Here is a 24941-nt window from a genome sequence, read left to right as displayed (position 1 = left end):
AATTTTTTCATGTTTTAAGTATATAGGCTCCTATATCTGATAAGTTCTGTAATAATTATTCAAAATCATTACGGAAATGGCTAAATGGGAATTCAGTTATTTCTCAAGGGTAACTCATCTATATCATTTCCCTCTACAAAGACCAAACCTAAAATATTTTGAATTCATATGGTAGCAATACAGTAGTGAATAATTTATGTTTTTAATTTTGGTTTCCACTAATGTGGTTAAGCACAGACAGCTTGGGTCTAATTCTCAGAATTTCTGATTCAGTAGGTCTGGGACCCAGGGAACAGCATTTTAACAAGTTGCCAGTTGTGGCTAATAATGCTGCTACTGTTCTACACCACGCTGACCTTCCCATAAGTTCCTATCACCACAGCTCATTTTGCTACTGGTGAATTTCTCGTACACAATTAATAAAAATTTATTTGACAATTACTTATTGAGCCGGTATTTATGTAATTTGTGCTTTAAGCAATACCAGATGTGATACCATACATTAGAGAAAAAAAGATGAATAAAGCTAAGTCTTTGCGTCCATGGAGTTTACATTCTGGAAAGATATGTAAACAAATAATATGATAGAATGTGACAAACATCATATGTAAAGTTCCACAGAAGTAAAATGAAAGTGTTTATTCTACAATGAGGGGAATCAGAAAGATTTATAAGGGAGGTAACATTTAGGACTTTAAAAAAAATTTCTATTTTGCAATAAGTTTAGACTTACAGAAAAGTTGAAAAATAGAGAGTCCCCTATACACTTCATTCAACTTCCCAGCATTGTGCAAACATTGACATTTTGTATAATTAAGGTTAGGATGAATTTTGAAGGATACACAGGACTCTATTAGGGTATCTAATGCATAGAAATAATAAATGAATAAAACCATTGATATAGGATATATTAAGAACTATATCTAAACATTTTTGGAAAATTATATGCTAGACACTGTGCCAAGCCCTTTAGATTGTAGAACTAAAATGTTCTACTTTAGCACACACACTCTTAACCAATATACTGGGATTATTATGACCCAGAAGTAAGAAGAATCTATTATGGATATGGATCAGGTTCCATGAGGGAAAGCTGTAGGGACAGGGTTCTGACAGTGGAGGCAGGAGACGAGAAGAGACAGGAACGGATGCATCTAGACAACGGGAGGATACTGTGGTAGGCAGAATTTTTAAATAGTCTCCAGAATTTCTGTCTCCTGCATGACCTGTCCAGAATAATCCCCTCTCCTTGAATAAGGAAAAAACCTGTGAAGATAATGGCATATCACATCCACAACTCAGTTAAGTTATATAGCAAAGGCAAAGGAATTTACTCGTCTAATTAAGGTCCCTGGTGCTATCATATTGCCCACTGGTTCAGGGTCTCAAGTTCTCATGTCATTTTCTAGGTCTGTTCATTTCTTTCCTGGCCTTGACTTCTGCTTCCATTTTTGGAACCCCATTCTATAACTCGTCCTTTAAGAAACCTGTTTTGCTAGGTGATGCCAGGAGCTTTATGGGCAAACTAATCTCTTCAGTTTTGTGCCTAGCTTTGGAAATCAATCACATGGGCTCCACTTACATGTGTATTATACACAACTATTCTAGCAACAATGTTTTCACTGTTTCAAGCTTTAAGGTAAACTTCAATGGTGGGCATCAGACACCCAGCAAGCAGGTCTTTTAGGAGCGCTGGATCACAGTCTAGAAGAGTGACATGTACCTGCCCAGCCTTCTAGCTCACCAATGTATTAGGCGATAAAGTGTATCTTGGTGCAAATGTGCTGGCCTTTGATCATGCACAATGAAACGTGGTTAATCTGTGACCAGCAAAATACACAAAACAGTAAGCGACCTCTGGCTTCCATTTCAGGTTTGATCACTCGACCACCTCTAAGCAACTAGTTCTGTCAATAAAGTTAAGACTCATTTAAAATTAAAACAACAAAAAAAGGTCTGTTCTGGTAAAACTGATCATGTAAAGTTATTCCAATAAAAATAATAGTCTATTTGTTCACAAAAACATTTGCTTTTGAGGATCCAGGTTTCATTTAATTTCATTCCTGTCCTCTGAGTACATTCAGATTCCTAAGCCTGTGCAGAGATTAGCAGTTTTAAGGTTACTTTAAAAATTAAAAAAAAATCATCTACCAAAATAACATGATAGTAATCACAAAATAGGGCATGAAACCAGTTTCATTCTGTTTAACTTGAGATAAATGGGAAAAATTTACCCCTCTTACCAGTTTTCCGACCAAATTTTCCCATCTTTCATTCATTCATGTATTCATTCATTCAATAAAAACATTCACTGAATACATGCCATATGTCATTTACTAAATCTGATTCCAGGGAAATGATGAATGTGAATCCTTTCCTAAATTTGAGAAGCCTTTTTTAAAAATAAAAATAAGGAAACATCTGTTTTAATTCTGACATGTTCTATCATCACCAGGAACAGATTCCAAATGAAGATGAGACACCAAGAGAACGGCATAGACAAACCCACTCCACTCTGCTATCTTATATGACACACCAGCTGAAGGAATTTCCAACTATTCTAACTAGTTTTAGGGAAATTTGTCATAGTCTTAGGGAAATTTGTCACTCACAGTCACTTGCTTGTCACTTGTAAATTGAAAATTGCTTTTAATTAAAGTCAACAACCATAAAAATTTACTTAATACATGCTGACTACCTTGTGGCATGCTATTTAAGGAACTGCAAATCTTCCAACCAAAGTATACGATAGGAAAAATCCTGATGGGAACGCAAGATTGATACACAGAACAATGAGAGATATTATGAAATATATATATGTAGTAACATAATAAGATGCAAATAATAGAGGTCCAAAACCTACTGTCTTCACAAAAATATGACATGAAAATCAGGAGGCACAAGATTAGTTGCAGAAACTAAAAAGGCTCAGTAGTGGAAAGCTATGACTTCAGGTGATTCAGAAGTAATTGGTAGAAAGAAAGGGGACCTTTGTTTTCTTTTGGATTTCATTCTTTAATTTTTGATTTCATATTGGAGTGCAATTAATATTGGAAATGCAATTTCAACTTCTTTGTTAATTAATTTAAAAATAAAACTTCCCTAATTCAAAAGCTATTGAGTGGACTATTTTTAAGCTATATTCTGGGACGTGAAGCACAGGTATCATACCTGATTATCACCTTCAAGTTCTTTTGCAAATTAGGTGAAAATTCATGATTGACGTTCATAAAACAATAAGAGGCTGGAGGAGCGGCCACGATGGCAGAGCTGGAGGACCCTGAGCTCACCTCCTTCCATGAGCATATCACAATTACAACTGTTTATTTACAGAACACTGTGGGTGAGAAAGGCCGGAAGACTAGCAGAAGAGATCTTCTACAACTAAAGATTAAAAAAAGGAACCACGATGAGAAGGGTGGGCAGAGTGAAGATCTGGTATAGTCAAGACTCATATCCCCAGATAGTCAACACACAAGTGAGAGGATAATTACAACTGCATAAGTTCTCTCCAAGGAGTGAGGGGTCTGAGCCTCACATTGAGACCCGCAGCCTGGGGTCCTGCACCAGATAGATGAACCCCTAGAATATTTGGTTTGAAGGCCAGTGAGGCTTGCTTTGAGGAGAGCCCGAGGCCTTTATGAAATAGAGACTCCACTCTTAAAAGTGAAAGTGAAGTCACTCAGTCGTGTCCGACTCTTTGTGACGCTATGGACTGTAGCCTACCAGGCTCCTCCCTCCATGGGATTCTCCAGGCAAGAGTACTGGAGTGGGTTGCCATTTCCTTCTCCAGGGGATCTTCCCGACCCAGGGATCGAACCCTGGTCTCCTGCATTCCAGGCAGACGCTTTAACCTCTGAGCCACCAGGGAAGCCCCTCACTCTTAAAGGGCACACACCAAATCCACATGCTCTAAGACCCAGGGAAGAAGCAGGAATTTGAAAGGAGCTTGTGTCAGACCTACCTGGTGATCTTTGAGTTTCCTAGAGAGGCAGAAGGCAACTGAAGCTCAACTTGGAGACAAGAGGACTGGCAGCAGCCATTCGGGGGAGCTTGTTCTCCTACGAGGACACTGGTGCTGGCAAGCACCATTATGGAATCCTCCCTCCAGCTTGTTAGCTCTGAGACCTGACCCTGCCCACCAGCCTATAGGAACCAACACTGAAACACCTCAGGCCAAGCAACTAGCCAGGGAGAGGCACAGCCTCATCTACCAGCAGGCTTGTTATCTTAAGACTCTCTGAGCCTACAGAAACCCCTGGACCCAGCCCTGTCTACCAGAGGACCCAAGACCTGTGTCCACCAGAGGACCACACACCAGTGTGGGGTCCACAATCCTCTGGACTTCAGCTCCACCCACCAGCAGGCAACACAAAGTTTGGGACCCTCAGGGTCATGTTGCAGAGACCAAAGAAACCAACCAGTTCCACCCATCAGTGAGCAAGTACTAACCCTGCAACACCCTCCCTCCACCATACACACACCCTGGCCCTACCCATCAGCAAGCCAACAATAGATCCAGAAGCACCAGCCCCACGGCTATGCACCCCAGAACCTGATTCTGCCTACAAATAAGCCAGCACAAACCCTGGGATTCCTTAGGGCTCAGCAGCCAGTTGCCTCATGACCCAGCCCTGCCCCCCAGCAGAAGTGAAGTGAAGTAAGGGAAAGGTGCTCAGTCATGTCCGACTCTTTGCAACCCCACTGACTATCCAGTCCACGGAATTCTCCAGGCCAGAATACTGCAGTGGGTAGTTGTTCCCGTCTCCAGGGGATCTTCCTAACCCAGGGACTGAACCCAGGTCTCCTACATTGCAGGCAGATTCTTTACCAGCTGAGCCACCAGGGAAGCCCAGTAAAAACACCTTCCATATAAGATAGGGCCTGGCAACAAACCACACTAGGGGGCCAGAAAGCCGACTAGACCACCCACAGTTGTCCACCACGTCAGAAGGACCCACATAGCCCACAGAGGGAGTATCCCTGGGTCATGCAGTGCTGGTGACCAGAGGGGAGTGTGCTGCTGGCAGGCTCCTACATAAAGCCGCTCCTCTGCGGTCAAGAAACATAGTCAACCTAACAAATACATACAAATACACATCAATAGCCTCAGATATGCAGATGACACCACCCTTATGGCAGAAAGTGAAGAGGAACTAAAAAGCCTCTTGATGAAAGTGAAAGAGGAGAGTGAAAAGGTTGGCTTAAAGCTCAACATTCAGAAAACGAAGATCATGGCATCCAGTCCCATCACTTCGTGGGAAATAGATTGGGAAACAGTGGAAACAGTGTCAGACTTTATTTTGGGGGGCTCCAAAATCACTGCAGATGGTGATTGCTGCCATGAAATTAAAAGATGCTCACTCTGGAAGAAAAGTTATGACCAACCTAGATAGCATATTCAAAAGCAGAGACATTACTTTGCCGACTAAGGTCCGTCTAGTCAAGGCTATGATTTTTCCTGTGGTCATGTACAGATGTGAGAGCTGGACTGTGAAGAAGGCTGAGCGCCGAAGAATTGATGCTTTGGAACTGTGGTGTTGGAGAAGACTCTTGAGAGTCCCTTGGACTGCAAGGAGGTCCAACCAGTCCATTCTGAAGGAGATCAACCCTGGGATTTCTATGGAAGGAATGATGCTAAAGCTGAAGCTCCAGTACTTTGGCCACGTCATGCAAAGAGCTGACTTATTGGAAAAGACTGATGCTGGGAGGGATTGGGGGCAGGAGGAGAAGGGGACGACAGAGGATGAGATGGCTGGATGGCATCACCGACTCGATGGACGTGAATCTGAGTGAACTCCGGGAGTTGGTGATGGACAGGGAGGCCTGGCGTGCTGCGATTCATGGGGTCGCAAAGAGTCGGACACAACTGAGCAACTGAACTGAACTGAACACATAAGGAACTAAATGAAATGGGAGACAGGCAATCGACCTGATAAAGAGTTCAAGACAATGATGGTAAATATGTACAAAGGATTCTTGGGAGAAGACTAAATGAACAGAGTGAGAAATTAGAAGGTTTCCACAAAGAGTTAGAAAATACAAAGACCCAAACAGAGACAAGAAATACAATCAATGCAATGAAAAATACACTAGAAGTAATCAACAGAAAATTAGATGATGCAAAGGAATGTATCAGTAAGCTGGAAGACACAATAGTGGAAATCACTGAAGCTAAACAGAAAAAAGAATAAAAAGAAATACAGAAATGAAGACAGTTTAAGGGACCTTTGGGATAACATCAAGTGTACTGACCATCACATTACAGATTTTCCAGAAAGAAAAGAGAGAGAAAAGGGCAGAGACCATATTTGAAGACATAATAACTGAAAAGTTCCCTAACCTGAAAGAAAACAGACATTTAACCAAAGGAAGCACAGAGAGGCACAGGAAGGATTAACCTAAAAGGACCACACCAAGACACATTCTAATTAAAATCAAAGATAGAGAGAGAAACAAACAAACAAAAAAATGATAAAGAGAGAATATTAAAAGCAGCAAGGAAAAAGCAACAACTATACATAGAAACTCCCAGAGGCTATCAACTGACTCTTTAGCAGAAACTGCAAGCCAGAAGGAAGTGGCATAATGTATTTAAAAGTGATGAAAGTGAGAAACCTTCAACCAAGAATAAACTACCTGCCAAGGTTGCTGTTCAGATTTGATGAACAAATAGAAAATTTTACAGACAAGCAAAAGCTGAGAGTGCAGCATCACCAAACCAGTTTTACAAGAAATGTTAAAGGAATTACTCTAAGCGAAAAAGGTCACACTGGAAACATGAAAATTATGAAAGGAAAAAGCTCATTGGCAAAGGAACATACACAGTAAAGGGAATAAATCACCCATGTACAAAGAGGAAGGTCAAAAGACAAAAGGAATACAATAATTTATAACTACAATAGAGAGTTAAGGGATACACAAAACAATTAGATGTAAAATATGATTCAGGAAACAGTAAACGTAGTTTGAGGGGAGTAAAATGCAGGGTTGTTAAAATGTGTTTGAAATGAAGAGATCACTGGCTTAAATCATCAGATAGATCTTGACAGATCAACAGATAACTATATGTAAGCTTCATAATAACCACAAACCAAGAATCTGTAATAGATACACAAAAACCAGAAAGGAATCCAACTAACAAAAGAGAGTTATAGATACAGAGAACAAACAAGTGGTTCCCAGACGGCAAGGAGATGGGGGAGGAAATAAATAGGTGAGAGAGATTAGGTCGTACAAAATAAGCCCAGGGTATGAAATGTACAGTATGGGGAATATAGTCAGTAAATATGTATTATCTTTGTATGGTGACAGATAATAACTAGACTTAGGGTCGTGATCAGCTTGAAATGCAGAGACACACTGACTCGCTATGTTGAGGAACAGGAAACGACATAGTGTTGTAGGTTAATTACACTTCAAAAACCAAGAAAATCAAGTAAGAGAGACCGGATTTGTGGTTACCACAGTGAGGGGTGGGAAATGGGAGAACTGGATAAAGGTAGCCAAAGTCAAAACTTCCTGTTGTAAGATAAATAAGTACTAGGATATAATGTACAACTCGATAAAAATAATTAACGCTGCTGTATGTCATATATGAAAATTGTTAACAGTAAATCCTAAGCAGTCTCATCACAAGAAAAAAATTCTTTTTTCTATTTCTTTAACATTGCATAGATGTTCACTAAATTCATGTGATAATCATTTTATAATGTATGTAAATCAAGTCATTACACTGTGTACCTTAAACTGATACAGTGTCAATTATATGTCAATAAAACTGGAAGAAAAAAAATAAGGGAACAATGTCACTTTAAAAATAGCATGTGACTTAAGAAATAGAGGCAAACGTAGAATCTTTGAGAGCAAATCGGGAAATTTACATAGAATAACCCATTGTGACCTATTATTGTAGCATCATTTCATCACTGGAAAACACCAAAGGGAGTAGCTTATTGAAATCCCTTCTGCCCAATGAACCAGTAATGGTCTGTATCTGTAATAAAGCTAACATTTTCTAATATGTTAGGAAGTATTTTCATCAACATTATTTCATGTGATTCTCAAAAGAACCCCGTGAATTTGATATTCTTCCACCCTTCAAATGCAGCCAAGGGAGTGATAACAAGAGTGTAAAGTCAATATTCTGGAGAAGGGCATGGCCACCCACTCCAGTAGTCTTGCTGGAGAGTCTCACGGGCAGAGGAGCCCGGCCGGCTGTAGTGCAGAGGGTCACAGACAGTCAGACACAACTGAAGCGACTCAACACACATGCACGCAAAGTCAGTATTTCTCTCGCTCGACAAATTTAGGGGCTCCCCTCCCCCTAGACACCAATGTCTCCAAATCATTCCAGGAAGCACAAGCATGCATGGACCTAATCCCCTTCATCCCTCACTGCCACCGCCATCCTCACTTGTCTAGAGGCTGAAGGTGCCTCTGGATGCTGCTAGAACTGTTGCTGGGGCGCTGCAGCTAAGGTACCAGGTGCATTGTTTATGCACTCCTGCCCACCTCCCCACCTCCCCTCTCCTCCTTGGAACCAGCTCAAATCCAGTTCCCCACACTGTGCTCCCGGTCACATCCTGCCTCAGCAGCACCAGGAGCAGGGCCCCTTCATCCACAGTCTCTTATGAAGACCCTGCCTTCATCACTGTCTTAGGGATGTTTTAGCAAAATTACTCTTTAAATTTCCACACTACTTTCTTATTGCTGTCCTCTCTCCCTCCAAGCCAGGTGTAAGTCAGCAGGGCATCAGGAGGACCCATTATGCTACTTCTAGCGCCGTTCCTCTTCCGGGCTCGGTACCCTCTCCTGTGCCTTGAATCCTGCTTTCCTCTGGAGGAGCTCTGCCTGGTAACCATCCTTTAGGCACTCGAGCAAAAGACTCAGGACAGCTCTAACCATCTGATGATTTGGACATGCCCAGACTTGTCTGAATCCCGGGGAGACCATGTGTATACTCAAGCCTCATGTGGTATTTACTCTCTCCACAATTCCTCTGGGCTAAACTGGAAATCAACAACTTTCGTCAGCCATAGGATTATTAGGGGTTTCTTCCTCCAAATGCAAAATTCCACCTCAAAACTTAGGTTTCAAAGAGAGAAAAACCCCACATCAGAATATCTTAGGAAAAATGTGTGAATCCTGGATGATCCAACTTACTGCCTCAGGGTAAGACTGTGTCATATGCTGCACAAACATCTGGACCTCCGTGCAGAAGCTCTTCCTCACTCGCTTGGCATGGAGCCCCGTCTCTCCTTAGGACCTTCCTCCGCAGTTACGCCCTCCAGAGGCCCCTCAAGATCTCTGCATGTGGAGGCCTACTGCCCTTGCCACCCTTCTGCTCTGTTGCTCTGTCACTCTGGTGCCTTTGGCTAGCTAATAACTCGGGACCATGGAGGCCATGAAGTTAAAAGATGCTTGCTCCTCAGAAGAAAAGTTAGGACAAACCTAGACAGTGTATTAAAAAGCAGAGACATTGCTTTGCTGACAAAGCTCCATATAATCAAAGCTATGGTTTTTCCAGTAGTCATGTATGGGTGTGAGAGTTGGACCAAGAAGGTTGAGCGCTGAAGAATTGATCATTTTGAGCTGTGGTGTTAGAGAAGACTCTTGAGAGGCCCTTGGATTGCAAGGAGATCAAATCAGTCAATCCTCAAGGAAATCAACCCTGAATACTCATTAGAAAGACTGATGCTGAAGCTGAAGCTCCAATACTTTGGTGACCTGATGCAAAGAGCCAGCTCATTGGAAAAGACCCTGATGCTGGGAAAGACTGAAGGCAGGAAGAGAAGGGGATGACAGAGGATGAGATGGTTGGATAGCATCACTGACTCAATGGACATGAGTTTGAGCAAAATCCAGGAGATAGATGGTGAAGGTCAGGGAACCCTGGTGTGGTGCAATTCATGGGGTTATAAAGAGTTGACACGAGACTGGGGCTTTACCCTGCTTCTGGCCAACAAGAAAGTTTCTTCTTCTCTTTAGACTCATAGAGAACAAAGTTGTGGTTGCTGGTGGGGAAGTGGGGGGAGGGCAGAACTGGGAGTTAGGGATTAGCAGATGCAAACTATTATACACAGAATGGATTAACCACAAGGTCCTACTGTATAGTACAGGGAACTATATTCAATATCCTATGATAAACCATAATGGAAATGAATATGAAAAAGAATATGCATATGAGTAACTGAATCACTCTGCATTTTCCAAAGCAGAAATGAACATAACATTGTAAATCAACTATACTTCAATAAAATAAATATTTAAAACAAAAAACTTTCTGCTTCTCTTGAATAGCTCTTCCATTCTGTGAAACTGCTGGGCTCCTGCTTTCAAGTTCTTTATTCCCTTCATGCTAAAGCTCCTTCTTCCTAGAGTATAGTGAAAGTGAAAGTGAAGTTGCTCAGTCGTGTCCGAATCTGCGACCCTGTGGACTGTGTCGCACCAGGCTCCTCTGTCCATGAGATTCTCCAGGCAAGAATACTGGAGTGGGTTGCCATTTCCTTCTCTAGGGGATCTTCCCGACCCAGGGATTGAACCCGGGTCTCCTGCATTGCAGGCAGACGTTTTAACCTCTGAGCCACCAGGGAAGCCCAGGAGAACGAGGAAATGTCTATATACAGACTTTTGGTCCAGACTTGTTTTCTTGTGATACTTCTTCCACTGTCCACTGCTCCTCCCTATGGTTCAATAGCCTTCAAGGTTCCCACAAGTCCCTCTCCACCCTATACATATCTGAATCCCAACTCTAGTTCTGTCTTGGAAGGCTCTGGGCCAGATAAAAAGCACTAGGTTCAGTGCAGTGGAACAATCCAGGAATGAGAGAAGGAGGAACTCCAGAACTTCCTGTGGCAGGAGGCTGAGCTGCCAGGCCACACAGAGGAACTCCAGGAGGATGGTATGGCCCAATATCACAGGCCTAAGGCCACAAAAATGTACTAAATATGGATTTAAGCACATTTAAGAACTATCTAACAGGAGCTGCTTTCTTGTACATAATGAGGAATCTGATGAAAGAAGATGAGCAGGAACAGTCATCTACTTGATAAAAGCCATCAAGAGGGAGACAGTGGCCCAGAGTAGCCTTCACAGTTTTCAAAACAGACCTTCTTCCAGAAGAGCCCATGAGGAATGAAATAAAACACAGAATCTCAGTATTCAGAATTCTGCTTTATCAATTTGATAAAAATGCTTCTAATCCAATTACAACTTAAAAATTTTGAGTCTTTTATATCCCACAACCAATGATGCTATGAGATAGAATGGTTGAGTTATAGAAAGGAAGGAAGGGAGGGAGGGAGGGAAGGAGGGAAGAAAGAGAAAGAGAGAAAGGGAGGGACAAAGAAAGAAAGGGCAGAAGAAAGAAAATTTTCTTCAAAATTTAGTGTCTATTTATTTATTAAGACTTTTCAGCAGCTGTAACTTTTTATCACATTATTAATGCTGCCATTTCCACATCTTAGGAATGACTTTAGATGGATGGATAAGGCCTAGGTAGGGCCACAGATTGCCACCCGTGCTTTAAATATTGTGCTCTGACTCCAAGAATAGAAAAGAGACAAGTGAAAAACAACTTCACAGAAGGTGCTATCCTCAAAGCACAACTGGACTTTAATTTGGGAAAAAATTCACATATATAGAACTAGCTTGGGGTTTTAAAACATCAGATCATGGTCATGGTCCTGGCTTTTGAAACTTATTCCCTTTCAAAAAACAAAATTTAAATGATAGGAAACACTCAGCATTTATTTTACAACGAAACTGACCTCAAAATACAAATTATTCATTAGTAGAAAATCCATTTTGTATTTCATATGCTATTAGCTAATCTTAACTTGAGATAATTGGGGAAGATATTTTAAAATTCCTTTTGTGCTTTTCATAGAAAGCAGTCAAGCACAATGGGCTATCAATTGACGTTAAATATAAGAGTTTTGTTTTTAAAACCTAGATGATTTTTTCTCAATCCACAGACTGAAAACTGTATCACAAAATCTTTCAATTATTTCTTGCACTTCCTCTAGTTTGTACTTTAGAGGCAGAAAGGTCATATGACAAAGAAATGAAATGCTGTAATAATCACTTATTATAAAGATAACCATGGTTCTATACCAAAACACACACCACACATACACACACGTTCTTTTTCATCCTGTTGCCCTTTTAAAATTCCCCTCTGTTTTTCTGCATTTCCTAGTCTTCATGGTGCAGCCTATCTGCATCACCTTGTCTCTCATTTGCCCCTCCAGATCTACTCGGACCCTTCTCCATTCTCCCCTGGGCCCTGGAAGGCTGAGCTTGGAGACACCCACCCACTCCCTTACACTCTGCCCTCTCAGTGGTTCATTTGGAGGAAGTTCAGGCAGAAGACAAACAGAAAGTGAGGCCATGGTATTTATTCCACAGCTTCCTCTCTGCTAAGTACCTCTGCAACAGGATACCATTCTTGCCATGTGGCCCTCCCCTTGAAGTTCCCCTGTTTGGGTTCCATTGAGCCCCACTTCCCTTGCTCCTTCAGGCCTGGGTATTTGTTCCCTGTCAGGACCCTGTCTAACCCAGAAGACTTTCTTTTTTAAAAAATTTATTTTATTGAAGTGTAATGATTTACAATGTTGTGTACTGATGTACAGCAAAGTGATCAGTTACACATACATATACATTTTTTCATATATATATGATAATTGGGAAAGATTATATATATATATATATGATGTATATATATACATTCTTTTCCATTATGGTTTATTACAGGCTAGGAATATAGTTTCCTGTGCTATACAATGGGTCTTCATTGTTTACCCAGTCTATATATACTTGTTTGCACCTAGTAATCCCAAACTCCCAATCCATTCCTCTCCTACCCTACCTCCCCCTTGGCAACCACAAGTCTGTTCTCTGTATCTGTGTGTATGTTTCTGTTTCTTAAATAACTTCATTTGTGTCACATTTTAGATTCTACATATAAGTTATATCATATGGTATTTGTTTCTTCTGATTTACTTCACTTAATATGATAAAATCTAGCAAATCTATGTTGCTGCAAATAGCATTATTTAATTCACTTTTATGACTGAAAGGTATTCCATTGCATATACATACCATATCTTCTTTATCCATTCCTTTGTCAATGGACATTTAGCTTGTTTCCATGTCCTGGCTACTGTAAATACTGCTGCTATGAACACAGGGATGCATTTATCTTTTTGAATTATAGTTTTGTGCAGATATATGCCCAGGTGTGAGATTGCGGGATCATACAACAAATCTAGTTTTAGGTTTGTGAGGAACCTCTGGCTTGAAACTCAACATTCAAAAAACAAAGATCATGGCATCCAGCCCCATCACTTCATGGCAAATAGATGGAGAAGCAATGGAAGCAGTGAGAGACTTTATTTTGGGGGGCTCCAAAATCACTGCAGATGGAGACTGCAGTCATGAAACTAAAAAGACGCTTGCTCCTTGGAAGAAAAGCTATGAAAAACCTAGACAGCATATTAAAAAGCAGAGACATTACTTTGCTGACAAAGGTCTGTCTAGTCAAAGCTATGGTTTTTCCAGTAGTCATTATGGATGTGAGAGTTGGTCCATAAAGAAAGCTAATCACCAAAGAATTGATGCTTTTGAACTGTGGTGTTGGAGAAGACTTGCACTTGAGAGTCCCCTGGACTGCAAGGAGATCCAACCAGTCCATCCTAAAGGATATCAGTCCTGAACATTTATTGGAAGGACTGATGCTGATGCTGAAGCTCTAGTATTTGGGCCACCTGATTCTAAGAACTGACCCACTGGAAAGACCCTGATGCTGAGAAATACTGAAGGCAGGAGGAGCAGGGGATGACAGAGGATGAGATGGTTGGACAGCATCACCAACTTGGTGGACATGAGTTTAATCAAGCTCCGGGAGTCAGTGATGGATAGGGAAGCCTGGCGTGCTGCAGAACATGGGGTCTCAAAGAGTCAGACACAACTGAACAACTGAACTGAACTGAATTGAGGAACCTCTATAGTATTTCCACAGTGGCTGCGCCTGCTTACATTCCCACCAACAGTGCAGGAGATTCAGTAGCCTTTCTGAACTTCCTTCTTCTCTTGGTTTCTGGATATTGCTCCCTTTCATCTAATCCTGCTTTCCTGACTAATCCTTCTGGAGCATGGCTGTCATAGCTCACTAGCAACGTGCATATTCCTTTGTAACAGTGCTCTAACCTCAACACTGAGCTTCTTGCTTCTTTAAAGAACATGGGGAAGACACAGAAAATTGTGGTGTAGCTTCACTACCCACTCCAAAACATACATACACACACACACAACCCCTACAGGTGGTGTATATTTTTCTTTAAAAATTAGTTCAGTAACACTTTAAAAATCATAACAATGACAGATTTTATTTTCTTGGGCTCCAAAATCACTGTGGATGGTGACTGCAGCCATGAAATTAAAAGATGCTTGCTCCTTGGAAGAAAAGCTAGACAGCATATTAAACAAACCTAGACAGCATATTAAAAACAGAGACATCAACACAATAATAGTAGCAGACTTTAACACCCATTTATACCAATGGACAGATCATCAAAACAGAAAATTAATAAGGAAACACAAGTCTTAAATGATACATTAGATGAAATGGATTTCATTGACATCTTCAGGACATTCCATCCAAATGCAGAAGAATACACCTTCTTCTCAAGCGCACATGGAACATTCCCCAGGACAGGCCACATTTTGGGTCACAAATCAAACCTCAGTAAATTTAAGAAAATTGAAATCATATCAAGCATCTTCTCCAACCACAACTCAATGAGACTGGATATCAATTACAAGAAAAAAAAACTGTAAGAAACACAAACTCATGGAGATTAAACAACATGTTTTTAAATAGCCAACAGGTTAGTGAAGAAATCAAAAGGGAAATAAAAAAATTTCTAGAAGCAAATGACAATGAAAACATGACAGCTTCTTATAGCAATGCAATCCTACCTCAAGAAACAAGAGAAACATCGAATAGACAACCTAACTACACCTAAAAGAACTGGAAAAGGAAGAACAAAAACTCCCCAAAATTAGTAGAAGGAAAGAAATCATAAATATCTGAGCAGAAATAAATGAAAAAGAAAAGAAAGAAACAATAGTAAAGATGAATAAAACTAAAAGCTGGTACTCTGAGAAGACAAACAAAACTGACAAGCCTTTAGCTAGACTCAAGAAAAAAAGAGAGAAGAATCCAATCAACAAAATTAGAAATGAAAAAGCAGAGGTTACAACAGACAGTGCAGAAATACAAAGGATTATAAGAGACTATTATGAACAGTTATATGGCAATAAAATGAATAACCTGGAAGAAATAGACAGATTCTTAGAAAAGTTCAATCATCCAAGACAGAACCAGGAAGAAATAGAAATTATGAACAACCCAATTACAACCACTGAAATTGAAGCTGTGATCAAAAATCTCCCAAAAACAAAAGCCTGGGACCAGATGGCTTCACAGGAGAATTCTATCAAATATTTAGAGAAGAGTTAATGCCTATCCTTCTAAAACTCTTTCAAAAAATTGCAGAGGAAGGAACACTACCAAACACTACCAAACATTCTATGAGGCCACCATCACCCTGCTGCCAAAACCAGACAAAAACAACACAAAAAAAGAAAACCACAGGCCAGTATCACTGATGAACATAGATGCAAAAATCTTCAACAAAATTTTAGCAAACAAAATTCAGCAACACATCAAAAAGCTCATACACCATGACCAAGTTGGGTTTATTCCAGGGATGCAAAGATTCTTCAATATATGCAAATCAATCAATGTGATACATCATATTAAATTGAAAGATAAGAGCCATATGATAATCTCAATAGATGCAGAAAAAGCCTTTGACAAAATTCAGCACCTATTTATGATTAAAACTCTTCAAAAAATGGGCATAGAAGGAACCTACCTCGACATAGTAAAGGCCATATATGAGAAGACCACAGCCAACATTATTCTCAATGGTGAAAAACTAATAGCACTCTCCCTAAGATCAGGAACAAGACAAGGGTGGCCACTCTCACCACTATTATTCAACACAGTTCTGGAATAATAGCTACAGCAATCAGAGAAGAAAAAGAAATAAAAGGAATCCAGACTGGAAAAGAAGAAGTAAAGCTCTCACTGTTTGCAGATACTGTACAGGATACTGTACATAGACAACCCTAAAGATAGTATCAGAAAATTGCTAGAGCTAATCAGTGAATTTAGCAAAGTTTCAGGATACAAAATCAATACGGAGAAATCACTTGCATTTCTATACACTAACAATGAAAAATCAGAAAGAGAAATTAAGGAATAAATCCCATTCACCATTGCAACAAAAAGAGTTAAATATCTAGGAATAAACTTACCTGCGGAGACAAAAGAACTGTACACAGAAAATTATAAGACACTGATGAAAGAAATCAAAGATGACATAAACAGATGGAGAGATATTCCATGTTCCTGGGTAGGAAGAATCAATATTGTGAAAATGACTATACTACCAAATGTAATCTACAGATTCAATGCAATCCCTATCAAATTACCAATGGCATTTTTTTCATAGAACTAGAACAAAAAATTACACAATTCATATGGAAACACAAAAGAGCCCGAATAGCCAAAACAGTCTTGAGAAAGAAGAATGGAGCTGGAGGAATCAACCTTCCTGACTTCAGATTATACTACAAAGTTACAGTCATCAAGACACTATGGTACTTGTACAAAAACAGAAATATAGGCCAACGGAATAAGATAGAAAGCCCAGAAATAAACCCATGCACCTAGGGGTACCTTATTTTTTACAAAGGAGGCAAGAATATACAATGGGGCAAAGATAGAGTCTTCAATAAATGGTGCTGGGAAAACTGGACAGCTACATGTAAAAGAATGAAATTAGAACATTTCCTAACACCGCACACAAAGATAAACTCAAAATGGATTAAAGACCTAAATGTAAGACCAGAAAATTATAAAACTCTTAGAGGAAAACATCGGCAGAACCCTTGATGACATAAATCAAAGCAAGATCCTCCATGACCCACATCCTAGAGTAATGGAAATAAAAACAAAAGTAAACAAGTGGGACCTGATTAAACTTAAAAGCTTTTGCACAGTAAAGGAAACTCTAAGCAAGGTGAAAAGACAACCCTAAGAATGGGCGAGAAAAATAGCAAATGAAACAACTGACAAAGGATTAATTTTCAAAATATACAAGCAGCTTATACAACTCAATGCTAGAAAAACAAACAACCCAATCAAAAAGTGGGGAAAACAGACATTTCTCCAAATAAGACGAACAAATGGCTAACTAACACATGAGAAGATACTCAACATCACTCATTATTAGTGAAATGCAAATCAAAACCACAGTGAGGTATCACCTCACACTAGTCAGAATGGCCATCATCAAAAAGTCTACAAACAGTAAATGCTGGAGAGGGTGTGGAGAAAAGGGAACGCTCTTGCACTGTTGGTGGGAATGTAAATTGATACACCCACTATGGAAGATGGTATGGAGATTCCTTAAAAAACTAGGAATAAAACCACCATATGACCCAGCAATCCCACTCCTAGGCATATATCCTGAAGAAACCAAGTATCCTGTTGTTCACTGCAGCAATAGCTACAATATGGAAGCAACCTAAGTATCCATGGATGGATGAATGGATAAAGAATTTGTGGTACATATACACAATGGAATATTACTCAGCCATAAAAGGGAACATATTTGAGTCAGTTCTGATGAGGTAGATGAACCTAGAACCTATTATACAGAGTGAAGTGAGTCAGAAAGAGAAAGATAAATATTGTATTCTAATGCACATACACGGAATATAGAAAAACGGTACTCAAGAATTTATTTACAGAGCAGAAATGGAGAAACAGACATAGAGAACAGACTTATGGACATCAGGAGAGGGGAGGAGAGGGTGAGATGTATGGAAAGAGTAACATGGAAACTTACATTACCATACATAAAATAGATAGCCAACGGGAATTTGCTGTATGGCTCAGGAAACTCAAACAGGGGCTCTGTATCAACCTAGAGGGGTGGGATGGGGAGGGAGATGGGAGGGAGGTTCAAAAGGGAGGGGATATATGTATACCTATGGCTGATTCATGTTGAGGTTTGATAGAAAACAAGAAAGTTCTGTAAAACAACTATCATTCAATAAAAAAAATAAATTAGAAAAAACACACACAGAGACATCACTTTGCCAGCAAAGAGCCATATAGCCAAAGCTATGTTTTTTCCAGAGAGTTGGGCCATAAAGAACACTGAGCACCAAAGAACTGATCCTTTCGAACTGTGGTGCTGGAGAAAACTCATGAGAGCCCCTTGGACAGCAAGGAGATCAAATCAGTCAATCATAAAGGAAATTAACCCTGAATGGAAAGACTGATGCAGAAGCTGAAGCTCCAATAACCTGGCCACCTAACATGACAAGCTGACTCATTGGAAAAGAACCTGATGCTTGAAAAGATTGAGAGCAGAAGGAAGAGAAGGCAATAGAGGATGAGATGGTGGATGGCATCACTGACTCAAAGAACATGAGTTTGAGCAAACCTAGGGAGATAGTGAATGACAGGGAAGCCTGGCGTGCTGCAGTTCATGGGGTCACAAAGAGTCAGACACCACTTAGCTACTGAACGACTCTAAAAATCATAAAAGTGACACATTTGTTACAACCAGTGTAAACATATGTAAAGCAAACTCAAAGCTCTTCCCCAGTACTTTTGGTCCCTTCCCCTTCCCCTCACTCACCTTCACCTTGCCTTGCCCTTAGATATAGAATGTGAACACCTTGGACTATCTTTCTTTACACTGTTTCCATGATATACAAACCCATAGCAAACATATATACTCATATATAGAAAGGAGTGTGATTTTCAGTCTTTAGAAAAACAGAGCATACTCTACCTTATCTTTCAACTTACTAAATATCTAGTTCCATTCTTTAGAGATTAAATATATTTAAATTTATGTAGCTATTTCTCTATTGATTGACACTCCTTTTTTTTTTCCAGCTGCTTTGGCTACTACACATAATGTTGCAATAAACACCCTTATACATATATCCTTACTAGTGCATCTATTTCTGTGACCTAAAGTCCTAAAATAGGGTTGGTAGGTCAAAGTTACATATAGTTTCAATTACGCATGGAATCTTCCCAGATCAGGGATTGAACCTGTGTCTCCTTCATTGGCAGGCAGATTCTTTACCACTGAGCCACCAGGGAAGCCCTGATCTTACTTTCTGTCAACATAAATTACAGATAATTTTCTATGTGTTACATACTTTTAGTAGTCAGCTTCAATGGCTGGATATAGCCATTAGTGTTGTGGAGCTTCTTAAAAATTTTCTGGGGATTTATCAAACCTCAATATCAATAAACAGGGGGAATTGATATCTACTTCCCATAATGTTGTCCAAAGAGAAATCAAAGCTTTGACAGTAGCATTAAATACAACAAAATCTACTATAAATATGCCTCTCAATCCTTAATCAGTTGACATTAATTACATCTTTTGATGGGCACAAGCACTGATCAAATGATTCACAATATCAAAAGGAACTATGCCTGAGGCATGTGGCTCCATCACCACCTCAGTAACTTCAAAGGAGAAAGATCATGAGATTGCTGAGCAGAGCACTGCAGCACTGGGGATCTTCCTGAGTATGGTAACCCAAGTTCCATGTGATTCTTCCGGCATTAAAAGGGTCTATTTCAGATCAAAGGTAAAAGAAGGCCAGAAAAACAGAAGGGAATCCCAGTCCCAAGGATATCACTATCCAGGTTAACACAACTAGAGTCCCTCAGGCTTGAGAAAATATTACATTCCACAAAGGCTTGGGAACATAACATACAGCAGTTTCCATAAAACCAGGGTGGCAGTGAGGTGAGGATGAGGGTGTGGGAAGAGGAGGGCCAGAGAAGACAAATCTGGTCACCATCCATTGTTAGCATATTCTCTGTTTGATCATATCACCATCAGACAAGAAATTCCTGTGCACAGACCTGGGAATGAAAAGCAAGGAAAATTATAAAGCCAAAAGGAGGTGGACCAAGAACGGTCACACCATTTCCTGTGTGGATGGTAATGCTGGCTTTCACTGCCTGGTCTTGTGAGAAGGAGAACCAGGTTTCAGTCTTTCCTGGGAATTACTACTTGCCCATAACACTACAGAGCCCTCCAACTGGAAACAGATCTCATTATTTTGCCAGACTTAATCTCTTACTTGAGTAGTTAATAAGCGCTTTCAATAACCTTAATCGCATCACTTCAATTAAATGCCCAGATGCTATTTCCACAGGAAATAAATGTCTACAGACCATAAACTCAACTTGGTTAATAGCTAACGTGGGAGAAAGGTGGGAACTGGACTCAGATAAAGGGCTACTGTTGGGTGATGGTAAATGAATGATCCACCCTCACATGGGGCTGTCTGAGGCCTCCGTTGGGATATGGAGGTAGAAGTGAAATGAAACACAAAGGCAGCTGGAAGCAGGAAAATTCTCCCTGTGTGGCCCCACCAGCTGCTGAAAGTCACTGAAGGATCCATAAAAAAAATGAGGATCATGGCTACAGAGAAGGGGGGACTGATGGGAGACAGGAGACAGGAACACAAGATACAGATGAAAAACAGTATCTGGAGAACTCCCTCCCTTCACACTTTTCAAAGGATGATGATAAGAAACAATGTTTGGATGTCCTAGAGGAAGGTCCCAGCAAAAGAGAAGTTACCCATGCCAGAAAAACAAGGTTTTTCCTGCTCCCATTTTTCTGCCTTCCAACGCCTTTTTTTAAAATAAAATGTTAGGAGCACAGGCAGTCTTCCTGCCAAGGAATCCATGTGATTTTAATGACTGGATCCTAAAGTGCTGTGAAGATCCCAGCAGAAAGCTGGGCCAAGGAAAGGGAATGGTTCTGAGCAACTGTATGGAGAGGTCTCATGAAAGGGTGACCATCTGTTGAACTGGTCCTTCAGTAAGTTCAAGGTCAGTCATCAGAGAAACTGAATGTCCTCTGTGTGCCTACCTTGACCCAGATGCAATAGAACTTTTATAATATCTTTTTTTTAATAGAAAAAGGACAACAAAATAAAAAGATAATTCTAAGTTGGGATGGGGAGACATTTACTGAAATTCAGTGTACTTATTGTACTGTCTGGAGAAGTGGCACACCCAGTCATAGGATTTAGTGTGACTTTTGAAAAGAGCCTCTGGGATTGTGGTGGCTCTTGCATGCCCAGTCTCTAGAATAATAATAATTATTAGTCTCTGTCTAATAATTGCAGAGAGCTTCCTTTCCATATTTTGAAAGCTCCAGCATCCACACAGAGAAAGGATTTTCATCACTAGGGTTCTATGACACATGACATAAAATCTACAATTCTATGACTTCGCTGATGAAGCAGTTTGGTTCTTTTAGGAAGTAGCAAGTTTCATCAAACTGAGAGCAGTATACTACAAACACAAAATGAAGAACATTTACTACACTTTAAAGAATCACACCCTGGATAAGTGATTTAGAGAAATTTATAAAATGCAAGAGTCCAAAATGAACAGAAGCTTTTTAAATTCCTCTTTCCTAGATAGATATTTTTATCTCAAAAATTTCACATGATGTTTCCTCTCACCTTTAAGGGACTCTATGTTATATTACAAGCCTAGACAAGGCATTGACCATATGCTGTGAAATGACTACTGAAAAAGAACCTATCACCTACACAAAGGCATGCAATACCCTGGGTACCTGGCTGCACTGAACTGAAACATTGTGTGAATACAGGAGTGGCACTTTAATAAACTTTTTGGGTCTTATTGAACCCACTTATAGAACCGCCAGAACTATTTTCATGTAAAATTTTAAATCACATGAAACATACAAGCCAAATTAGCTCTTTAGCACTTTCTGCATAAGACACGATGTTATACCAGTAACAGCAAAAACCCATATATAAAACATAACTTCATGATAAACATTACTTTGTGCTTATTTGAGAAATCAAAAAAGAGTTAAAAAAAAAACAAACAGAAAATCTGAACCAAGTTTCTTTAAGTTAGAAGGAATTCATCCCTCTTCTAGTATTTAAAAAAAATTTTTTTGTCATAAAATAAGACCACTTACAAAAGTGATCACTATAAAGAAGCAAAACCAAAACCTGAAACCTCTGACAATAGAGGAGCAAAGACACAGTATGCTTCCACTCTTAGGGAATCCCACCTAATCCAGGCTACCCCAGCAGTGTGAAGAGCAGAATTTAGGTCAAGGGGCCAATCAGCATCAGAGGCAGTGACAAGTTGCTACTTCTCTCTGCCCAGTCCTGTTTCCTTTGAGAGTCCTGTGTTCAGCAACCATGGAGGCAGCTTTAGAGCATGCCAAAACAAACAAACGAAAAAAATTTAAGGCATTTACAGAATATTGCTTCTAGAAGCAACTACACCCCTAACCCCGTAAGTCAACACCACCTCCACACTCCTTAATAACACTCCCAGCTGTACTGTTACAAGGTGAATTGACTTGGCCAAGGAATATCGATTCATTGTTAATTAGCCAGTCTCTGAATAGTATGAGCAGATTGCCTGTGGGTCACCCGTGAACACACATAAAGCATTTTAAACTGGGACTAACCTGGAGGTGACTGGTGCTGGGGCTGAGCTCTGGTCCTCCCGGGCCCCAAGGTCTTTTCCAAAGGTTCCCTGGGCACCAACCGAGGTTGGCCCACTCTGAGGGAGGTCGAGCTGGCCCCTTTGGTCTCCGTGACCTTGGCAGAGGATGGTGGCTCCAAGGTGTCAGCAGAGAGGGACCCAGAGAAAGCACGGCTCCTTCCAGAAAGAGAGTCATCAAGAGCGGCTTCTCTCTCTCCAGGTGGTGAGGAGAGCCGGAGGATCCTATGATGCTGCTGAGGGCTGGGGAGCCTTGGAGAGAGAGGTGAGGGAACAGGCGACATCCGTTTGCATGTGCTGGGTGGAAAGGCTGAATTATTAATTACCGTGCCAGGAGCAGCCAGCGCTAGTGGGGGCAGCCTTTTCTCATCACTTCCAGGGTCCACGCCACCATGGGGCAGATCCAGAAACGAGGTTTTGCGGCTGCCTCTTCCAAGCCCAGCTCCCCTCCTGCTCCTGGTTTCTGGGAGGGTGTGGGCGCCAATTGTGCCAAAGGGAAAGCCCAGCCGTTTGCCCTCAGCAGCATCATCTAACTTCTCGCTCTCTATCACCTTCAGGAGGACCTTGTTCACAGCCCCCTCAGTGCTGGCTGCGGGGTATTCCCCAGCTGATGGCTGCCATGACCTGTCCCTTTGCTGTTCCTGGTCCAGGCCCCTGGCTCCCCAGGCCCCAGCCTCAGCTCCTGGGAGGGTGAGCAAGTCTGCACCTGGTGTGAACTCAGCTGGGGCTGCTAGGCCAGGGGCGATCTTTCCCTCACCCTCAGGATGCGTTTTGACTACTCGCTGTACCTGAGTGGACAGATCCTGGACTCTGGCCACCACTCTGGAGACAGGCTTCTTCCTATGAGTCCACTCAGCAGCCTTTGCTCTCCGGCGTCTCTCTGCCGCTCGTTCTTTCTCAGGCTCCTTGTGACTTTCAGTCAAGCCTGTTTGCTGATGCACCAGCCTGCGAGGGGTTCTCTTCAGCTCCCTAGCTCTATCATCCCCTGGCTCCGTGGAGCTGCAGTCAGGGGGCAGCCCGCCTCTTCCTAGCCCCGCATCTTCAGAAGGCTTCTTGATGCTTCCCAAGGCAGAGTCAGCATCCAGTGTCCTGGGGACCTCTAGGGTGCATCTCTCTTTCCTCTGCAGGGATGAAGTAAGCTCCCCATTGAGGAGCAAGTTGCCTCTCTCCTCCAGAAGCCAAAGATGAGACCTTGTTCGAGAGAGAGGAAGAGAACTGCTGAAATAGACCTGGTCCTTCCCCCGCAGAGGAGCCAATTCCTGTCCTCCATGCCCCTTTCTTTTTGTCCTCTTCTGCAGGGAGCTTTGAGAGAGCCCCTCAAAGCTCTCTCTCCTTCCACCAAACCTCCGGGCCTTTTTGTTCCCGTGGGAGCTCCTCTTGTTGAGACAGCCCACGGAGGGCTCCCCAAGCCAGTCGCCAGCACTCTGGAAACAGTCATCCTCGGAGGCCAGGCTCACAGCGAGTTCAGGCAGCTTCCCCTCCTGGTTCCCCATCGTAATCCCCAGGATGTGGCCTGAGCTCAGCAGACCGGCCAGCAGTCTCTCCCTCTCGGCAGTGAGTTTGTACAGTTCAGTCAGAATGTCTTTCGTGGGAGTCGGCTTGAAAAAGATGTCGCCTGGATGTTCGTTTGGCTGCAGACTGAGGCTGTGGAGGTCGGACCCCTCCCTGACTTGGTAGCAGTTGTGAAACCCTTTACTGGCTCTGTCTAGAATTACAGTGTCCTTGTACGAAAATCCTCTGACTTCGCCCCTTGGAAGATAGAAGCTGATGTAGCAGACTTCGGTAATGGGTTTACGCAATTGGAGGGTACAGTGAGTGCCTTCCATTATGCCTACCTAATTATTCATGCCTCGGAGATGCTGGTCTGTGGTCAGGCTTCTGAGGCTCCAGTGGTGGGGCATGTGATGGTGGCAGTGTGGGGAAAGCAGCTGACAGTCATCTCCAGCAACGAGACTGCCTGTGAGGGAAATGGGAGGAAAGCAGCTAGTCTTAACAGACTGCAGGAATCACATACCGACAGAAATCAAAGCGTTACCAGTCTTACTCTTCCTCGCTGGCTGCTCAGTCAACTCAAGACATCAGCCAGAAGGCTGACTGTAACCTCTTCCCCACTCCCAGCCCACCCTTGACTAGCAAAGCTTTTCTACAGCTGAGAATAGGAGAGTGCTCTAGTATTAGCCCCAAGACAAAAGTCCCTTTGTCCCTTTGCCCTATGTGGAAACTTAATGTATACCCTAAGCAGGTC

The 24941-nt window shown here is 41.5% G+C and overlaps 1 protein-coding gene across 1 annotated transcript in view; it reads right to left on the bottom strand.

Moving 5' to 3' along the window:
* Positions 1-24653, bottom strand: part of FMN1 (formin 1) — a 435744-nt gene extending 411091 nt beyond the window's left edge. The window contains exon 1 of the mRNA XM_069595979.1: positions 22662-24653. Within this exon, the coding sequence (XP_069452080.1) occupies positions 22662-24522 (1861 nt within the window). The 5' untranslated portion in view covers positions 24523-24653. The remainder of the gene's footprint in view (positions 1-22661) is intronic.
* Between the last annotated feature and the right edge of the window lie 288 nt (positions 24654-24941).

Source organism: Ovis canadensis, chromosome 7 (genome assembly GCF_042477335.2).
Source record: "Ovis canadensis isolate MfBH-ARS-UI-01 breed Bighorn chromosome 7, ARS-UI_OviCan_v2, whole genome shotgun sequence".
Lineage (NCBI taxonomy): Eukaryota > Metazoa > Chordata > Mammalia > Artiodactyla > Bovidae > Ovis > Ovis canadensis.
The sequence above is the reverse complement of the archived record's forward strand: the minus strand, read 5'-3'. Positions and strand labels throughout refer to the sequence as shown.